Source organism: Ornithorhynchus anatinus, chromosome 4 (assembly GCF_004115215.2).
Source record: "Ornithorhynchus anatinus isolate Pmale09 chromosome 4, mOrnAna1.pri.v4, whole genome shotgun sequence".
Taxonomy (NCBI): Eukaryota; Metazoa; Chordata; class Mammalia; order Monotremata; family Ornithorhynchidae; genus Ornithorhynchus; species Ornithorhynchus anatinus.
In genome coordinates this window covers 8905662-8926323 of record NC_041731.1, presented here as the reverse complement: position 1 = coordinate 8926323, position 20662 = coordinate 8905662, and the positions used below count along the sequence as shown (strand labels likewise).

At 43.0% G+C, this 20662-nt stretch overlaps 1 protein-coding gene across 2 annotated transcripts in view; it reads right to left on the bottom strand.

The window, feature by feature from the left end:
• Positions 1-20662, bottom strand: part of SUGCT (succinyl-CoA:glutarate-CoA transferase) — a 325094-nt gene that overhangs the window by 57357 nt on the left and 247075 nt on the right. For both annotated transcript variants that reach the window (XM_029062275.2, XM_029062276.2), the window contains one exon: positions 2881-2944. In XM_029062275.2, coding sequence (XP_028918108.1) covers positions 2881-2944 — 64 coding nt within the window. The remainder of the gene's footprint in view (positions 1-2880; positions 2945-20662) is intronic.

The following is a 20662-nucleotide window of genomic DNA, read 5'->3' as shown; positions in this document are numbered from 1 at the left end:
GGTTTTGGGAAATGACCTTTCCTTTTGATTTTTCTACTTTTCACGTAAGTCTACTGACAGTCTATCAGATTCGGCCCTGTTGATTTCTATTATGGGAGTTTCAGGATATGTAATTTCAGAAAACCTTTTTCTCTAAAGAAAATGTGAAAAACAATCAAAACAAAATGGAAAGGGTAAAATGAGGTGCTGAAAATGGTGGGGCGGGGAATGATGAGGAATTGGTGGGGGGGTAGGTGTCAAAAAGATGGGTACCTCACTAGCGAGAAGTATTAATGTTCAGGACCTAAGCAGAGAGCAAACGCTTCTTTTTAAAAATAAATCACCACAGTAAAGAACCATTCTCTGTAGGATATCCCCTTCATCGTTTCTGCTATTTTGCCTTGAGAAGTAGCATAGACTAGTGAAAAGAGCACAGGTCCGGGAAACAGAGGATCTGGGTTCTAATTCCGACTCTGTCACTTGTCTGCTATGTGACCTTGGGCAAGTCACGTTACTTCTCTGTGCCTCAGTTACCTCATCTGTAAAATGGGGATTAAGACTGGGAGCTCCATGAGGGACAGGGACTGTGCCCAACCTGATGAGCTTGTATCTACTCCAGCACATAGAACAGTGCTTGAGACATAGTAAGCGCTTCTCAAATACCATTATCATCGTTACTATTAAGGCTAATGCTTTTGACCTAAATCATCCTTGAATTTTTGTCCCAGAGAGCCGCACTAGAGTTCTCCAACAGCACCATCTCCAGTGGCTCCAGGTATCACCAACATGGAGGTCCCCCACATTCTGACTGGGCAAAACCTTGGCCCCAAATGAGTTTGTGGACACGGCACAGCAAGAAGTAGCAATCCTGCACGTAAATTCCCTTTGCTTCATTGTGCTTTCCCTCTCGTGCCGCAGTTTCAAGAACCTCCTCCTGAAGCTGAATCCACAATTTCAATTTCTTAGATGAAATTAGCCAATCAGAAGGCTATGGGGTGACTTGGCTGCTTTTGCAAAAGAAGGTTATTTTATAAGGGTGCTGAGCAGTTGTGCTTTGAGTCCTCCTGCCTGAGCCTCTCTGGCCATAATTAAAGATTACTTAACCTTATTTTTCCTACTTGAAATTAAGGTTGTCCATAAATCCAGATACCCTCTAGAGTGAAATGTTCCTTTGCTTCCCCAGTAGCATTTATTAAATGTACATTATAGGCATAGCACTGTCCTAGGCACTAGGAAAAATACAGTATAAGTAAAAGACCACGTCTGGATCTCAAGGTGGGTGTAGTCTAATGGAGGAGGCAATAAGTATTCACCAGATAAAAAGATAAGCCTTCAAGTACTATCAATAAAAATGAAAGGAGGAAATTGAGAAATAAGCAAAAGTTTTAAGATGGCTGATGATCTGACTACAGTCCCTGGCATATAGCGCTTGAATACCATAATAATAATAACCTGGCATTACTCGGTTCAAATTTAAATCATTCATTCTGTCCCACCTAATAAAAACAAAATTTTACAAAATAATTATTAAATGGGAACAAAATAAAAAGTGAAATAGCCAAGATCTACCCCACCATGTGCCTGGCACAAAGGTAGTACTTTAACATACATTACAAATATGATTATCATTAATATCAATATGTGCTACAAGTTTCCCCCACAAAATACAAAATCCTTATAGGAACCTAAGCTACATGAAAGAAGAATTAAAAAAATAATGTAGGCCACATTAGATTATTCTATTAATGTCATGGTAGACTTCTACCTAACCTTAAGGTTTATGATTTGGAGATTTCTTGCTTTCCATCCCTTACCAAACTGATCTACTTTCAAGACTAGATAGGAAAAGAAAGTTGCTCGAGAACCCTAAGCTTTTAGACTCCTAGGGCTGGAGACACCTGGTAAAAGTATCCAGGTCCTCCTACTGTTTAAGCCGCACAGTATAGATAGGTGTCCCAATAGTATTGCTTTAAAATCTAAGTGAGAGGAAGAGGGAAAGAGAAAGAGAGAGATTTGTCCATCAGAGCCCTCTCCAGGATTTTGTCCCAGAGAATCAAAAAGTTACTCCTCACGTCCAACCCAAATTTATATGCTTTGATTCTAGTTAAAATCACATTAATTGTATTTATTTCATCTTCTATGGCTCTAGAGAACAACTGTTTATCATTCTCCTCTTAAAAACCCTTCATAACCTTGAAAACAGTTTTTAAGTCACTCCTTAGTCTTCCTTTCTCCAGGGTAGACAGTTCCCCAATCCCTTCAACATTTTCTCAAAGGACCAAGACTTTCCATCTTTTTTATCGTCTTTGTCCTTCTTCTCTGGATGTTCTGCTCTTGTTGGTTCTCTTCTCTTAGTTTCCCTCTGTCCCTTTGGAATCTTCCCTTATCCCAGACAAATCTCATAATGACTTTACTAGCCAGTCAAGGATTTTAAGAAGTCAAAGTTGGAAAGCGTAATGGATAGATGTAATTAGCCCCACTCTGCAAACTACTGTCTAACGACACATTCACCGCAGAGCATACAGTAGTGGGTTGAATAAACCTTCACTGATGATGAGAAAGGTGGATGACAAGGAGTGTTTTTTATCCCTTTAAAGAAAAGAGCTTGCTATGCTTGCATTCACCATTTTTGTTTCTTAACACAAAGCAGATGGATGCTTTGCGACTATTACAATACTGTTTAGAAGCATGCACCCACCTAAACGGAAAATAATAAGTTCTAATATTCCTTTCCCCAGTAAAGGAACACTTGTGTTTGGAGGATGCTGTCAAGGGAAATGAGCTTGTAATTGAAATCCTGGGCTAAAACATGCAGTTGTTCAACCGAAGTACTTGGCTCGCACTGACCATGAAAGGCAGGAAAGAATCAAAATAGTAAGATAGAGGAAAATCATCTCAAACCTGGGACCGCTATCTTCCCCACAGTTGGATGATCCATTTCCATTACCAGTCCATTATGCAATACCTTAAAAAAAAACAGAGAACAGATGCTCAATAAATACTTCTGATTGGAAATGTGGTGAATTCTTCCTCTCTGGGACTCTGAGGTGCTAGAAGAGATGATGACATTTAAAGCATTTGCAATTTTATGATAAATATTATTTTTTTAAAAAACAATACATTTCTTCAGGAACCCAAGAAAAGAATTTAGCATTCAAGTTTCTCATGGCAACATTCATGTCCCAAACAATTGGTAGTGGCAATGAGGAAGAGGAGAAAGCTCTAGGGATAATAAAGAACACATTGGAGTAGTTTGGAATGTCACCTCCCCCAACCTCTTGCGGGTTACTGTCTGACCTTTGGTAAATTACCCAACTTCCCCTGATGCTTTTTCCATCCCCAAAGATTCTAAATTAGGCCCTACCTATTTCACAGCTGCATTGTAAAAATAATTGAGTCTTATTAGATGCTCAAGTGAAAGGTGTTCAAAGTATTCTAAAGCTGTGGGGCTTAAACTGGAAGTTGAGTCTATTGCCAACCAAATTAGTGACCTGGGATCTAGGCATGGGGTTGAAAGCAAGTTGAAAATCATTTAGTCTCCTTTATAGAGAGCATATTCTCTTTTAATAGTCTAACTGGAATCCCAGTATCTTATGATTCTAAGAGGCCGTGTAAATGATCACCTAATTTATCCTCTCCAACTCTGGCTAGAGTGGCCAGTTGTCCACTTTTATAAGAGACCGTCCGGTTTTCAGCTCGTGAATGCCTTGTCTGATATGGAACCTAAGATCTTTAGTCCAAACGCTTAGTACAGTGCTCTGCACACTGTAGGGAAGCAACGTGGTCAAGTGGAAAGAGCACAGGAGACAGAGGACCTGGGTTCTAATCCCGGCTCTACCAATTACTCTGCCAATTGCTAGCAGTGTGACCTTGGGCAAGTCACTTAACTTAGTCTCTGTGCCTCAGTTTCCTCAACTGTAAAATGGAGATTCAATACCTGTTCTCCCTCCTACTTAGGACCGTAAGCCCCATGCGGGACAAGTCTAAATGACTTGTACCTACCCTAGCATTTAGAACAGTGTTTGATGCATAGTAAGTGCTTAACAAGTACCCTTAACAAGCACACAGTAAATGCTTAATAAATATGATCACTTGATTAGGTCTGACATTTTTATTTTAAGCATTCAGCCTTGCTTCGCCACAACTCCTGCAACGGAATCCCACAGTTCGGAAGTGGAATCTGTGTTGGGCAGTGGAGCGGATGGGAAACGAAAATTCTGGGGCAAATGGGGAAAGGGTAACAGGGGTCTGCCCTGGAGAAATGCATTTGGTCAGACTGTCGATAAATGGTGCCGATGATGCATGATTCAGTGGAAAGAGCACGGGCTGGGGAATCGAAGGTCATGGGCTCAAATCCCGACTCCACCACTTAGCTGTGTGACTTTGGGCGAGTCACTTAACTTCTCTGTGCCTCAGTTACCTCATCTGTAAAATGGGTATTAAGACTGTGAACCCCACGTGGGACAACCTGATCACCTTGTATCCCCTCCGGTGCTTAGAACAGTACTTTGCAAATAGTAAGCGCTTTACAAATGCCATTATTATTATCATTATTATTATTATCAGACCATCCATCACACACAGCTCCGTTCTGGTATTTTTGAGAACCATCAGTGGCCGCTTCCCCTCCATCAAGACTAAATTTGCCTTATCGTAAAATGACACCTATCTCTTCTTCCCTTAAAAATCTCCAGAATAGGTGACACTCTACTCTTCCCTCAGTTCATTCCAGTATCCAGTTCAAACCAGAAGATCTTGCTAATATCTACCTCTAATCCCATCTGCTTCCATTATCCTTCTTTTCCTATCCTTAGTGGAAACAGAGAAAAGCTACTCCCCTTTAATCTTAAAATATCCTTTTATGCACTTGAAGACTGTTATTAAGACCCCCTTCAACATGCCCTTCTTTAAGCTAAATATAACCGATCGTCTTAGTCGTTTCTCAGGGAGCCTTTGGTCCAATCCTTTAATCTCCACTGGACCCTCCCAAATGCTTCACAGCTCACTTCAATTGTGTGGGCCCGAAACGGAAAACAGTTTTCTAATCGAGACCTGAAAACTTGACAGCATGTAATGGAAAGTTGATTTCTTCACATTGCCTCTCTCCCACTCCACGTAATATTTTACGCTCTTGGGGCAGGGGTGGCCAGCGTACACAGCTCGTGGCCTCACTCCATTCGGGGGCAGATGCCTTCATTGGTCGTCCGACACCTCGCAACCCCAAGAGTCGACGCCACCCTGCTGTGTAAGCAACAGCATCTGTGTCTGCCTCAGAGCCAGGAAGGAGCAGCTGCAGTAGGAAATGGTTGCATCTCCAGAGTTTAACCCTCCCATCCTTCCCCTTTCACTCTCGAGCAACTGAAATAACCGAGGTGGTATGTCTTAAGCGCGTACTATGTGCCAAGCAAATAATAATGAGTTAGAATGGCAGAATACTGGGAAACTATAACAGCTGAGAGACCGGCTTGCTGCTTGCTCAGTCAGGAATGCTGGGATTTTTCAAACAGAGGTTTCAGAAAGACTGTAATAATAATAATAATGATTGCTCTGCCACTTGTCTGCTTTGTGACCTTGGGCAAGTCACTTTATTTCTCTGTGCCTCAGTTACCTCATCTGTAAAATGGGATTGAGATGGTGAGCCCCACATGGGACAGGGACTTCGTCCAACGCGATTTGCTTGTATCCACCTCAGTGCTCAGTACAGTGCCTGGCACATATTCAGCGCTTAAATATCATTATTATTATTATTACTAACAATAATGATGGTATTTCTTAAGTGCTTACTATGTATCAAGCACTGTACTAAATGCTATGGAAAATCCAAGATAATCAAGTTAGACATAGTCCTTGTCCCATATGATGATAATGATGGTATTTAAGTGTGTCAAGCACTGTTCTAAGTGCTGGGAGGAGATATAAACTAATCAAGATGGACACAGTCCGTGTCCCATGTGGGGATCACAGTCTTAGTCCCCATTTTACAGATGAAGTAACTGAGACACAGAGAAATTAAGTGAGTTGCCCAAGGTCACACAGCAGAGAAGTGGCAGAGCTGGGACTAGAACCCAGGTCTTTCTGAATCCCAGACCTGTGCTCTATCCACTAAGCCATGTTGCTTCTCATGCTTCAGATGGGACTCACAGTCTAAGAGGGAGGGAAAACAGGTATTTCATCTCCATTTTACAGGTGCGGAAACCGGGGCACAGAGAAGTTAAGTGACTTACCCAAGCTCACACAACAGACACGTGACCTACAGCCCATAGAAATTACCTGCCCCTGTTAGAAAAGTAATTTAGCAACACAAAAAAAGGCAAGTTCAGAACCAGATCTATAGGCCTGGTTGCCCTTGGGATCCCAGAATTAGATTTATGACTGCCTTAAAATGCATAATTTTAAGGGGCTGATATTTCCTTGCAGGTCCTTTAGCGCCTGAGGGCAATCGTAAGACATTGCACACGTCTTAAGACGTTGCAAAAATGACACTGTGAAATTATCCCAGAACTCTGGTTATTCACCTTTTAAAATGTCAAAAAGATAATCTTGGAATTCCAGTGGCATTAACTCCATTCAGAGTCCAAAGAGCCTGGCTCCAGAGCGGGCAGCGACGCATCCTTGGTTAAAGCCTGTGCCCCTTCTTCAACTGTTCGTTGAAGGCAGGCAGGAGCCTGCTTAAATCAGAATATTGCTGACAGGGGAGGAGGTGATCAGAGGGGTCTCTGTGTTCTCTTCCTTGCCTCGAACATTACCAGGAAAGGCATGGTCTAGGGGAAATAGAATAGGTCTGGGAGTTGGGGATCTCGGTTCTAGTCCTGGCTCCGCTTGCCTGCTGGGAGACCTTGGGCAAGTCACTTATCTGCTCCTGACTCAGTTTCCTTAGCTAGAAAATGAGAATTAAAAACCTGTTCTCCATCCCCCTTAAACTGTGAGTCCCATGTGGGACGAAGACTGTGCCTGACTTGCTTGTATCGTATCTACACCAGCGCTTAGTACGGGACTTGGCATATAGTAAGCGCTTAAATAGCATACTTACTATCGTTACGGCCAACTCAGAGTGTAGTCGGAGGAGACTGACTGGGGACAGGCTAAGGTCCCAGGTCAGCCTCCAGTGTCTGTTCCAAGGTAGGGCACTGAATGGCTTAAAAATACCTGATACGGTTCCCCAGAACTGAACCAACACACACAGGGTCTAAGGCAACGGGAAGAGAGGTATTGAATCCCCATTTGACAGCTGAGGGAACTGAGGCACAGAGAAATTAATAGACTTGTCTAAGGTCACAGAGCAGGAAAGTGGCAGAAAAGGGATTCGAACTCAGATCCTCTGAAGCCCAGGCCCGTGCTCTTCCCACCAGTCCACATTTTTGTTGTTGCACTCTCTACCTGCCAGGCACTGTTCTAAGCACTAAGTAAATACAAGCTAATCAGGTTGGACACAGTCTAAGTCTCTCATGAGGCTCACAATCTTACTCCCCGTTTTACAGAAGAGGTAACTGAGAACCAGAAAAGTGACGTGACTTGCCCAAGGTCCCCCAGCAGAAAAGTGGCGGAGCCGGGATTAGAACGCAGGTCCTTCTGCCACCCAGTCCTGTGCCCTCTCCACTAAGCCGTTTATCTTCTCTGGAGATTTTACCGACTCAATCTCCTTCAACACAGTCGTGGGAATTGGGCTAAATATTTATAAATAATCGGTATCCAAGGTTGCAGTCGTTAAATTGTGTGAACAAAGCAAAGTAAAGAAATCACAACACCTTAGACCCAATAATGTCCAGATCCTTCAGGGGGTGCGTTGGGAGGAGGCAGTAATTGTTAGAGGGGCTGGGACTGCTTGAGCAGGCCTGTATGTATCAGGGGCCCTAAGCAGTCAATGGGGGCTCTCTTTTGGGGTGCAGATGCTCTGAGGGGGGGACGGTTTCCACTTTGTAACACAGACATGCACACCCGCTCACACCCCTCCCCTTCCTCGCCATGGGAAGCTAGATCGACAGTCCTTTTTCCTTAATCCATTTTTCCCAGAAAATCTGACATGCCTTTCCACCCAAAATACCTTAAGCAGAAACTGAATATGTTATTTATACAAACTGTAAGCTGGGAGGTAATTTTATACAGTTCAGAATGCATTTTATCTCTTGTTTCATCAGCTCCTCTCAGCAAGTCATGAAAACAATTTTGGGGGACACTACTTCAACTGTTCAACTGTTGATACAGCTTCAACGGTTATGAAACTAATGGTAGAACTCAAGCATTCGAATGTGAAAGGTTAATTTAGCTCTTTTCCGGGCACTGTTAATGACCATGTTTAAAAAACTAAAAACTACCTATAATTTCACAGGAGAAATTGAATCATAATCCCATATGTCCCTCGCTGAACTTGGATAATGGAAATCAAATGTAAACTCCTATTTTCCTGTTTTCTTACCTCATTTAAACCAATTATTTTAACTAAACTTCTTTTTAGTACTAATGTACATGACATGGACTCAAAATGGGTTGTTTCCTTTGGTAGTTGCTCTCTGAGCCCTAATTGCAAATTCCAACCACTTTCAGAATTAATTGGCATCAGTTAGAGAGAAGTAACCAATACTCAGTGGAGGAAAAAAACTAAAGTTAGTGAAAAGTAAAGGCGGATATGTGAACATGAAATCAGGATCTGAGGGCAGACATTCTCAGCACCGTAGTACATTTTCTTATGCTTGTGCTCTAAATGAGGATGCTTAGTTATCATCGTCATTATTATTATTTTATGGCATCTGTTAAGTGCTTACTATGTGGCCAGGCAATTACAAGGTAATCAGGTTGGACACGGCCCATGTCCCACATGATGCTCACAGTTTTAATTCCCATTTTATGGATGGGTAACTGAGGCACAGAGAAATTAAATGACTTGCCCAAAGGTCACCCAACAGACAAGTGGTAGAGCTGGGATTAGAATACAGGTCCTTCTGACTCCCAGACCCATGCCCTAACCACTAAGCCATGTTGCTTCTCTAATAATAACAGCAATAATAGGTTGCTATCATAATTTATAATAATAAAGTTAATAATTGGGGTTAGTCGGATGCTTACTACATTCCAAGCCCTGTGCTAAGCACTAGGGTAGATACAAGATAATCAAATCAGACACAGTCCCTTTTCCCACATGGGGCTTAGAGTCTAAGACAGAAGGCAGATCGGATATTTAATCCTCTTTTTAAATGGATAGTCATTAAATCTTTTATTAAAATGAAGTGCTTAGTACAGTGCCTTGCATAAAGGAGGCTCTCAATAAATATTACTGACTGAATGAATGAAGACGCTTTCTTTTCCACCAATATAAGAGGGGAGCACAGTAGTTGCTCAGAGATTTGGTAAGGATGATGAATGAATTCAAAGGGAGTATTCCAAATAATGGCCAGTTTGGTGTGCGCTGCATCATTCAGTTACTGAATCAACATTCTCTTGCCAATAAGAATTTCAGTGAAGTCTACACCCTGCAGTTGGTTAACAGAATTGGTTAATACAGAGCAGCGTGGTCTAGTGGTTAGAGCTCGAGCCTGGAACTAAAGAGACCTGGGTTCTATTCCCAGATCTGCCACTTTCTTGCTGTTTGACCTTGGGCAAATCATTTAATGTCTCTGTGACTCAGTTTCCTCAACTGTAAAATGGAGATTTTATACCTGTTCCCCTTCCTGTTTAGACTGTCAGCCCCATTTAGGACAGTTACTGTGTCTGACCTAATTAACTGTATCAACCCTAGTGCTTAAAACAGGGCTTGACACACAGTATTTAACAAATACCATAATTATAATTGTCATTATGAGTCTTTTCACAACAGTAAAATCCACCTGCCTGTGTCTTTTATGAAGAATTTGAAAGGTGAAGGCAGTCGTAATAATGATAATAATCACTGTGGTATTTGTTAAGGGCTTACTATGGGTCAGATACTGTTCTAAGCTCTGGGGAGGATGCAAGATAATCAGGTCAGACACAGTTCCCGTCCTTCACAGGGCTCACAGTCTCAAGAGGAGGAAGAATGGCTATTGAATGTACATTTTGGAGGAAGCTGAGGTACAGAGAAGTTATGTGACTTGCCCAAGGTCAAACAACAGGCAGTGGCGGACCCGGGATTAGAACCCAGGGCCTCTGACTCTCAGGTCTGAGTGCTCTTTCCATTAAGCCACGCTGCACTCCTTCCTAATTTCACCCAGACCTATCTTCATTCAAACGGATCAGTGCATTACCAGAGCATCTGAGAGTTCCAGGCAGAATCTCCCCAGTGCAATAGAAGACTTCCTGAATCTCAGATGTGAGGAAGGAAGAATCTTTGGGCAGCTGTTCTTCGACTAAACAACCGAGCTCTTGGGCAGCTGGATGTTCGGAAGGGCAGCCACCAGCCCTTTGTGTTTTCCACGAATACACTCAGCTGTGGAGGTTGCAAAGTCAGCGGGCGATGAAGCGAATACCACGGCTTGGCTTAAGGCGCTCATCCAGCCTCTTTGGCCAGAGAGAATTCTTAAGTCTCCAGGAATTAAGCCCGTTTTGGAGGGCTGTGACTTGATAAAGCAAGGCCCTCACGTACCAGCAGTCAACGGAAATCTGCAAGACTGCAGGATGTAACCCAGCAGAAACCTCCCCCCCCAACATCTGCTCCTATAACAATCCCGTCTTTAATAAAGTCACGCATGCCAGATATGTTTAAAGCCCTTTATCACTCCTCGTCCAGTACTATCTGAAGTTTAACCAGAAGAGATATTCAGTGTCAGGAAAACCACAAAGGAAATGATGTAGCAGCCCACTCCATATCTGGACAGCCACAAAGATAGTGGGGCTCTTGATAAATGTGATGATTACTCATAGTTTTAAACCATAAGGAAGCAATATTATTTGTTTACTTTTTATGGGTTATGCTGGAGAGCCATCGCCACCCAGAAGGGAACCGTGGAACCTATAGTTTTTCCCTCACGCAGGCAGTATGGAGACCATGACCACAGTCTACAGGCTACTGATTTCTAAAAATCCGGGTTTACAGAAGGCTGGCCCAGCCATACAAATTTCCCCGGGTGCCTATACACAGGCCTAAGAGAAATAAGAAGGTGTGATAGGAAAGAACCGACTATTCTCTGCTTCCATTTTCTTTTTTCCCCAGACTTTCCTTGGCATTCCAGAGAACCTAAGTCGATGAGGTAACTTCCCTTGGAGTTATGGCTGGCATATGCATATGTTCTTTCACCCTAGTGAGGGTCTATGAATTGAATAGACTAAGGCACTGGCGAGAAGCAAAAGTGAAATTGATAAATATTTTGCAAACCATTACATTGTTTTAGTTTACCTACGAGACAGAGTTCAAGTGAGCGGCCTAAACTAGGAATTCCTGGCTCTGCTTGCTCTGTGAACGTGGGCAAGTCATTAACTTCTCTAGAATGTAATCTAGTTGTGGGCAGGGAATGTGTCAGTTATACTGTACTCTCCGAAGAACGTGGTAATAATAATAATAATAATAATGTTGGTATTTGTTAGGCGCTTACTATGTGCAGAGCACTGTTCTAAGCGCTGGGGTAAACACAGGGGAATCAGGTTGTCCCACGTGGGGCTCACAGTCTTAATCCCCATTTTACAGATGAGGGAATTGAGGCACAGAGAAGTTAAGTGACTTGCCCACAGTCACACAGCTGACAAGTGGCAGAGCTGGGACTCGAACTCATGAGCCCTGACTCCAAAGCCCGTGCTCTTTCCACTGCGCCACGCTGCTTCTGTAAAGTGCCCGGCACACGGAGAGCACTCAATAAATTCGATTGATTGACTGACTGTGCTTTAGCCTCCCCATCTATAAAATGGGGATTAAAGGCCTCCCCCTCAGACTGGGAACCACATGTGGAACAGGGATTGTTTCAGACTGGATTGTCTTGTATCTACCCCAGCACTTAGTACGTTGGGTATTAACAAAATACCCCAATTACTAAGTGGATAGCAGCCCGATACCCAGCAGCTGCTGAAGGGTGAACTGAAGTGTGTATGTATGTGGGAGGGGGGACGCACAGGCAAATATGAAAGAAGAAACATTTTTGACACAATAAAGCAAGCTAGGGATGATGAGGCATAGACATGGATAACTGGGTTAGAGCGGAAAAGGAGCCTCCACCTTGTCATGCAGTGACCAGCGGTGATGAAATTTCACGTCCAGAATGCTGGACTGAGAACTTCAGTGAAGGAACTGATTAGAGTGCTAGTGATTTGCCCCGTTACATTCACAGTCTCATCCCTACCCATAGTGGTCCTGCTGAGACATTGGGTACGACCAGTGAAAAGGCAGGCAAGAGTGAACCATATTGCCAAGAGCAGACAAACTTTACCGATGTAGAACCCATTTATGGCTGGAGTGACCTCAGCATGCAGTGATTAGAAATGGGGTGAACTTCAGAGCAGGGCCTCTGAGAAGATCATGATGCATAAATGCAGGAACAAAACCAGGTGAAGGCGCTGTAAACTCGTAGTGGGAGGGGGATGTGTCCGTTATGTTGTTATACTATACTCTCCCAAGTGTTTAGCCCAGCGCTCTGTACACAGTAAGCGCTCAATAAATATGATCGACGGACTGACTGACCGACTGCAAGGAGCAAATACAACTGCAAGAGAGTGATCTTTGTGTGCACATCATGAAGGAGAGATTATTGGTTCTCTCAGTCTTACCAGGTGCAGTCACATACACGGAGAAGCACCTTGTCCTAGTGGAAAGAGCGGGGCCTGGGAATCAGAAGCCCTGAGTTCACATCCTGACTCTGCCACTTGTCTGCTGTGTGACCTGGGGTAAGTCACCTAACTTCTCTGTGCCTCAGTTTCCTAATCTACAAAATGGGATTCAATACCCGTTCTCCTCCCAACTTGGACTATGACGCCCATGAGAGACAGACAGCGTCTGACCTGATTATCTTTTATCTATACCAGCGCTTAGTACAATGCTCGGCACATGAAGAAGAGCTTAATGCCACGATTGTTATTATTATTATTTAGTGACATACCATCAGTAACATCATCTCTGAACGCTGAAGTCAAGCCCATCAGCTTGAATAAGGCTATGTTCCTTTATCTGACTTAAGAGGTCAGAGTCCAGTTCCCTAGAAGGTGAGGGCAGTGGGAACAGTGAATCAGAGTTGGACATTCATTTAAAGAGTGTCAGTTCACTCACAAGAATGGATAGATCATGGGCCTGGGGGCGACAGAAGGACCTGAGTTCCAAGCCTGGCTCTGCCACTCCTCTGCTGTGTGACCTTGGGAAAGTCACTTCACTGCTCCGTGCCTTAGTTACCTCATCTGTAAAAAGGGGATTAATACTGTGAGTCCCAGGTGGGACAGAGACTGTGTCCAAATTAATTAGCCTGTATCTACACCATTGCTTAATACATTGGCTGGTCCATAGAACGTTTCTAAGAAATACAACAAAAAGAATTGGGGAACGTCAAACCTAGCAAACAGTTTTATTTGACCACAATCAATCAATCTATGGTATTTATTGAGTGCTTACTTTGTGCAGAGAACTGTACTAAGTGTTTGGGAGAGTACAATATGACCGAATTAGCAGAGGTGTTCCCTACCCATAATGACCAAAGGATTAAAAGCTTGCTAAATAAACAGTTCAAATCAAAACTAAAGGTTTAAAACTCGGTAATGACCAGATCAGCAGGACCAGAATATTTGGAACTGCACCTCTTGGGGATGGTGTGGGTGGGTGGGTATGTATATGGGGGTGTGTATATTTATGTGTGTGGTATATGTGTGTGTGTTTTCCCAAGTACAGAAATGTCTGTTTCTTCTGGAGTCACAGCAGAAAAATGAGACGCAGAGCCCAAAACTGAATTTTTTCTGTGAAACAGATTTCATCTTAGGGCAAATGGGGCTGCTTTCAGAGCTCAGTGCAATCTCATTTGGAAATGGCCTTAGTCGAGGAGAAGGCTGAAGTCTCCCAGCCCCATAACTTATGGAGAAGACACAGGCTGGGGAAGTGTTTTGTGCACTATGGCTTACTTTAATGGGATCAGGGCACAGATGATTATGACTTGGAAATGCAAAACTAGATTTATATCTCTTGGATAAGCTAAAAAATAACCACGCTAGTGGACTGCACTAGCAGATTTTCTGTTAAAGAAATCACAGACCGCTTTTTGTTTATCATGGAAAAAGGGCTATTTGGCAATGGCTAAACTTTCTCCAAAGTCATAGGAGTCCTCGAACAGAGAAAACGTTACTGCCTTGGCTCGCGGAAAGCCAAGGAACCATTAACAGAACCGTTCAAACTAATATTTCATTCAGTATTTGACAGACCACGGAGGCCTCACCTGTTTCTACAGTCACAAAATACACAATCGGCAAAGGTTTTTTCGATCTCGCACACCACACCGAGTTCCCAAGAGCCTTGCCTAAGTACCCCTAATCCATCTTTCACCTGCCAGGTACTGGTTGCAGTTTGTTGATCTATCGGCATTTGTTTGGTCAGAACCTGATGCTTAGGCTTGACCCTCCCCTGATGATAAAACTCACCCACATGAGAAAACCCTTCCACACTGGCACCTCTGTTGCCAGTCACGAAGTGAAACCAGATGGAAGAACTCATTCATTCATTCGTCCGTTCATCGGTTGAGCGCTTTGAGCGCTTACAATGTGCAGAGCACTGTACTAAGCACTTGGAAAGTACAGTTTCAGCAATAAAGAGAGACAATCCCTGCCCACAGTGGGCTTATAGTCTAGAAGGGGGGAGACAGACATCAAAACAAGTATTGAGTGGTTCCAATTTGGATATTCTCTTGCTGTTTGTCCTGGATAGGATTTTCTGCAGTTATTGTTATCCCGCTACAGATCTATAGCCTCTCCTCACCCTCCTCTAAAAACAATACCTGTGGTATTTGTTACATACTTACTACATGCCGAGCCGTGTACTAAGCGCAGCGGTTGATACGAAATAATCAAGTCGGACACAGCCCCGCGTTCTTCAAGGTCAGGGACCATGTCTTGGACTTCTGTTGAATGTTTCCATTGGCCTAGTACAGTGCTCAGTACACAAAAGGTGTCCAATTGATGATGTTCTTGATAAGCACTTAACGAATACCACAGTTATTATTATTACTGCCAGGTGGTAAAATCCCTAGTCCCAATTCCCTAGGGAATCTAGTCCATAATGATTTCCAAATTGGTATTTCACAAGAGGGAAAAGTGGAGTCGTTATATCCACTGAGAATTTGGTCTTCTGGGCTTGCGGTAAAATCTCTGCTGTATTTCTTTTAATAATCAAATTAGCCATGTGACGGTTTTCAATGGCAAAATAACCTGGAGCGGAGACTCACAGCGTTTTGTTATTTCACTGATTCCAAATCCCTTTCAGAGGGACAAAGTTCAGACATGTAAATTGGTCCTCTAGACAGAGGAGCTATATGGCATCTTACACAAATATTCACATGGAAAAGAGATCTTGGTTGGGCAATAGTATGAAACAAACGGGTATGAAATGAGTCTTTGACGGCAGTGACCGAACTGCCTTCTATAACCACTCGCACCCCCTTCGATGGTTCCGTGTTTCTCTTGGTATTTTAAATATCATTTACCCTTCAAGCTTAAATATGACTCTACATTCAGTGAGATTTTATCCGTGCCTGCAAATGTAGCTAAAAAGAACGACGTGCGAATGGCAGCGTCTTCTATGCTGCGTACGTGCATGTAAATATTGTCCTTTCTGTGTTGTTGCTTTTGCTATTTGCTGCGCTTGGCACTGTTTATGATTTTGCCTCTTAGTTTAGTTTAAAAAGAACTAAAAAGAGAAGATGATTTTTTACAAGTTCTTAGTAGTTACAGCTTTTCGCATTAACGGTAAAGCAGAGCAACTTCAAACAGTTCATCTTCCCAGCCTGCCAAATATGTAGAAGGAGGCACGACAGCTACCAGTACGAGGTGCTGGAAATCAATCGATTGTATTTACTGAGCTCTTACTGTGTGCGGAGCACTGTAACCAAGGCTCCCCGGGCTTGTTTCCGAGGAAGGTGCAGTTTAAGGAGGCAGGGTAATTATAGAAGCATCCAGTTCTGCTCTTCATAGCCCCCGTCCTGCAGAACAACTTTTTCTGGGGATACTGAAATGGTAGCTCCAGGTTTTTAGCTTTCCCCACAGCCCTGCGAAAGGATTCTTCACAGCTCACTGAAAGGAGGAGTTGCCATTTGGACACCAAGTAGGGAGTGTGAGTTGCACCCACACACCGCATTAAGCATTGGGGTGTCAGTCAATTGTACTTGAGTTCTTACTATGTGCAGAGCACTGTACTAAGCACTTGGGAGAGTACAATATAACAAAATAACCGACAGATTCCCTGCCCACAGAGAGCTTACAGTCTAGAAGAGGTTCTCCATGTGCACGCTGGTGAGCTTAACTCATGCCCTGACCCAGACCCAGGGTGTGAGAAACAGGAGACCAGTTTCCTCTCAACCTTTGCTCCAGATCACTTCTAAGAAACGGCCATAGTAGTAATTGTATTTATTGAGCATCCGACGGGTGCAGTGTAGAGTACAACGGAAGCAAGAGATATATTCCCTGCCGACAAGGGACACACACAGACGTAAAAAATATTGACAAATAGAGGGATCGGAATGAGTAATGTGATATAATAATGAGGTGTACAACTGAATATCACAACAGGAGTGTGGGGGATAAGTAAAAAGTGCTGGGGGTGGCCGCAGAGTTGTTCAGAGTTCACTGGGGAAGCTGGGATTTTTGGAGGTTTGAGAATGGGGAAGGCTGTGGTGGGTTGGGTTGGAGGACAGGGCAGGAGGCGGGGAGACCAATGGGGAAAGATGTGTGTGTGTGTTTGGGGGGGAAACAATGCAAAAACTGCAATATTACTGTCCTATGATAGCTGGGTCACATGCACACACACACACACACATGGCAAAAGTACAAAGGAAAAGAGATTATTCATGGAAATACATGGGCACATTCAGATACAGATACAATACATGGGGAGTCAAACAATGGGACCCACACAATGACACTGACAAAGTAATAGATAGATAAAAGTGTCTTTACTCACACTCGAAAACGGGAGATCAGACAAGAAAAGAACTGCACAGAAAACTGTAGGAGAACATGTAAAAGACAGGGAAGACAAGGGAGAAGTTGAGATTTTAGAGGAAAGATATGCAGAGGGGAAAAAGAAAAGGAAGGCCCTTTGTGGTCTCACATAGTTCACAATATCATACTATTACATTAATACCTTATACAGAAAACAAAGCCTTTGACAAACTATTACATTAACCTTCAGGACACTCTTAAACAATGGGCCAGGAAGTCCTGCTTTACCTGAGATTTTCCAGGTGAGTACAAGTCAATTGCAACCAAAGAAAGGCTAATTACCAATCACCCTTTATTGGGTTGAAAGTCAGGCTGGCAACACAGCTTTAATGGATTGATTGATTACCACAGGGTCAGTATAAAGGAAGAGGTAGCTGCTGAATATTTTGTCAAAATATCACAGTTTGCTTACAGTGATCGTCATAATCATTTTAGAAATGAAAAAATGCTAGCTCCATTCAAGGCCTCCATGGAGTTGTTTTATCCAAACAAATTGTATTTCAAAAGTATTTAGCATCACCTTTGTTTTGCATGCAAGAAGCTGACAAACTTTCCTACAGGTAAATAATAACCCAACTGCCTATTCAAGCAAAACCAGGAGTTTAGGCAAAAGGACTGTCAGTTCTGGACAATGGATATTACTGGAGGGGAATTTCAAACTAGGTGAAAGGGGTGCAGTAGCAGAAGGAAACAAGTAATGCAGAAGAGTAAACGCCTTTTCCATATTCATTCAATAGTATTTATTGAGCACTGTATATACAGAGCACTGTACTAAGCACTTGGAATGTACAATTCGGCAACAGATAGAGACAATCCCTGCCCAATGACGGGCTCACAGTCTCCATATCAGACTACTAACCTTTAAGCTTTAAAACAAAAAGAAAGAATCCCTCTATTTGTCAATATTTTTTGTCTGCATATCTCCCTCCTTCCCCCTGTTAGTTTCTTGTCAGCAGGGAATATATCTCTTACCTCTGTTGCTGTATGTGTTGCACCCATTGGATGCTCAATAAATACAAAATTACTAATAATGACCATTTCTTAGAAGTGAGCTGGAGCAAAGGTTAAGAGGAATCTGGTCTCCTATTTCTAACACTTCGGGTCTGGGGCAGGGCATAAATTAAGCTCTCCAGTGTAGGTATGGAGAACCTCCTCTAGACTGTAAGCAGTTACTTTCCTCAGGCTGACTTATGGAATGAAAAGACTAAATTTGATTATTATTTTATTCATTATTTATTATCTGTCAGGCCACAGCGCCTATAACACTGACCCATTAGGTAGATGAATTGGTTTGGGGGACACAGGAAAGGACTGAAATATAGATCCACTGGTCTATGAAGGAAAAGAGCATGGACCTTGGACAAGTCACTTGACTTCTCTGCCTCAATTCCCTTATCTGAAAAATGGGTATTCAATACTTGTTCTGCCTTCCTATTTACTCTGTGAGCCCCATGTGGGACCAGATTAGATCTACCCCAGTGTTTAGGACAGTGCTCAGCACATAGTAAACACTTTGAAATATCTATTATTATTATTAGTTTGAATATTAATTCAATCTGGAGCCAACCACTCTCACTGTGACAGATGAGATGACTATTAGCCCCACTCCACCACCCCACATATCTTTATCACTCCCTAGTCTCTGTAATATATTTTAGTGTCTGTTTTCCCTATCACACTTTACATCCATCAGTCAGTAGATTTTATTGAGTGCTTACTCAGTGCAGAGCATTGTGCTTAGCCCTTAAGAGAGTACAATGGAGTTAGTAGACAGGATCCCTGCCCTCGAGGAGCTTAAGGTCTCGCTGGGGAATCAGACAGTAAATTAAATCACATATAGGGGAAATCAATAGATTATAAAGATATGTCCATAGTGTTCCAGGGGGTGATGAGGATGAGGACCCAGGCACTTTGGCTTGTCCATATTGTGTTGTGAAGTGACATTATAAGAGCCCGGTCTTGGGGGTCAGGGGTCATGGATTCGAATCCTGACTCTCCCACTTGTCAGCTGTGTGACTGTGGGCAAGTCACTTAACTTCTCTGTGCCTCAGTTCCCTCATCTGTAAAATGGGGATTAAAACTGTGAGCCCCACGTGGGACAACCTGATCACCTTGTATCCCCCAGCGCTTAGAACAGTGATTTGCACATAGTAAGCGCTTAACAAATACCACCATTTATTTTATTATGATTTTAGGACTGGGTTCTAGCTAGTCTCTTGCCAATAGTGAAGGATATGGAGATACTTCGATAGATGCCACCGTTTGATTTCTCACCTTTCCACAAGACTGTAAGCTCCTCGAGAGCAAGGATCAGACAATAATAATAACAATTACTATGGCATTTATTAAGCATTTACTATGTGCCAAGCACTGTTCTAAGCACTGGGGTAGATACAAGGTAATCGAGATGTCCCACGTGGGGCTCACAGTCTTCATCCCTACATAAAGATGAGGTAACTGAGGCTCAGGGAAGTGAAGTGACTTATCCAAGGTCATTCATTCAATAGTATTTATTGAGTGTTTACTACGTGCAGAGCACTGTACTAAGCGCTTGGAATGGACAAATCGGTAACAGATAGAGACAGTCCCTGCTCTTTGACGGGCTTACAGTCTAATCGGGGGAGAACAGTCTAATCGGGGGAGAACAGTCTAATCGGGGGAGAGGTCATAGAGCAAACAAGTAGTGGAGCTGGGATTAGAACCCACATCCTCTGACTACCAGGCCCGGGCTCTTTCCACTGAGCCACGCTGCTTCTCAACTCGACTGTACTGTGCTCTCCCACAATATACACACACAGTTGGTGCTCCATAAATAAAAACTAATGATTGAGTAAAGCTGGTGATGATTTCGGTGGCTCTGACTGGCCACGTCCACTTCTCAATAACTGCCAGGGAGGCAGTATCTCGAAGAAGCGTCCATTTACGATTGATGGTGGGGATTGCGGCTGGGGTTCTGACAGTGCCGCTGGGAGAGCCCCTCGCAGGTTCTTCATTCTCCCAACATCTAACATTTAGGTTGGAGCCCATTTTTCGATGCAGTTACTATACAATCAGTGTGAACTTGAGGAATAATAAACTACCCACCCTGAACCCCGTGAGACAGGAACTGGGTCTGACCTGATTTTCTTGTACCCATTATATATACTCTCCTAAGGGCTGAGCACAATGCTCGGACAGAAATAGAATTTGGAATATATATTCATATTCTTTAGGTCAGCCTAAAGAAAGTGAACGCTTCAGCCTCTCCATCTCCCGATACAAAAAAATTGCACGGCACTTCTTGAGGCAACCTCCCTTTTCATACGATGTGTTGGGAAATGAAAAAAATCAAGCAAAAATGTACTCTGGTAAGAGTTTCAGATGGCCAGAGAAGGCCAAAAGTACGAGATAGAATTTCTTTAATTTCCACAGTTATGTATTTGTTTTGTTTTTACAGCTGCTTGCCTCTTTCAGTTTTTTGGTTTCCAACCGATGCTTGTTCATTATACACGTTATTTAAGGGAATTGGCTGGTGGCAAAACGTGCTGGTTTGACAGTTCAGGAAGAGGAAGTTGCCTCCTCTGTTAGAGATGGAAGGAATTGTTCAGATAAAAGAACTGACGGAGAA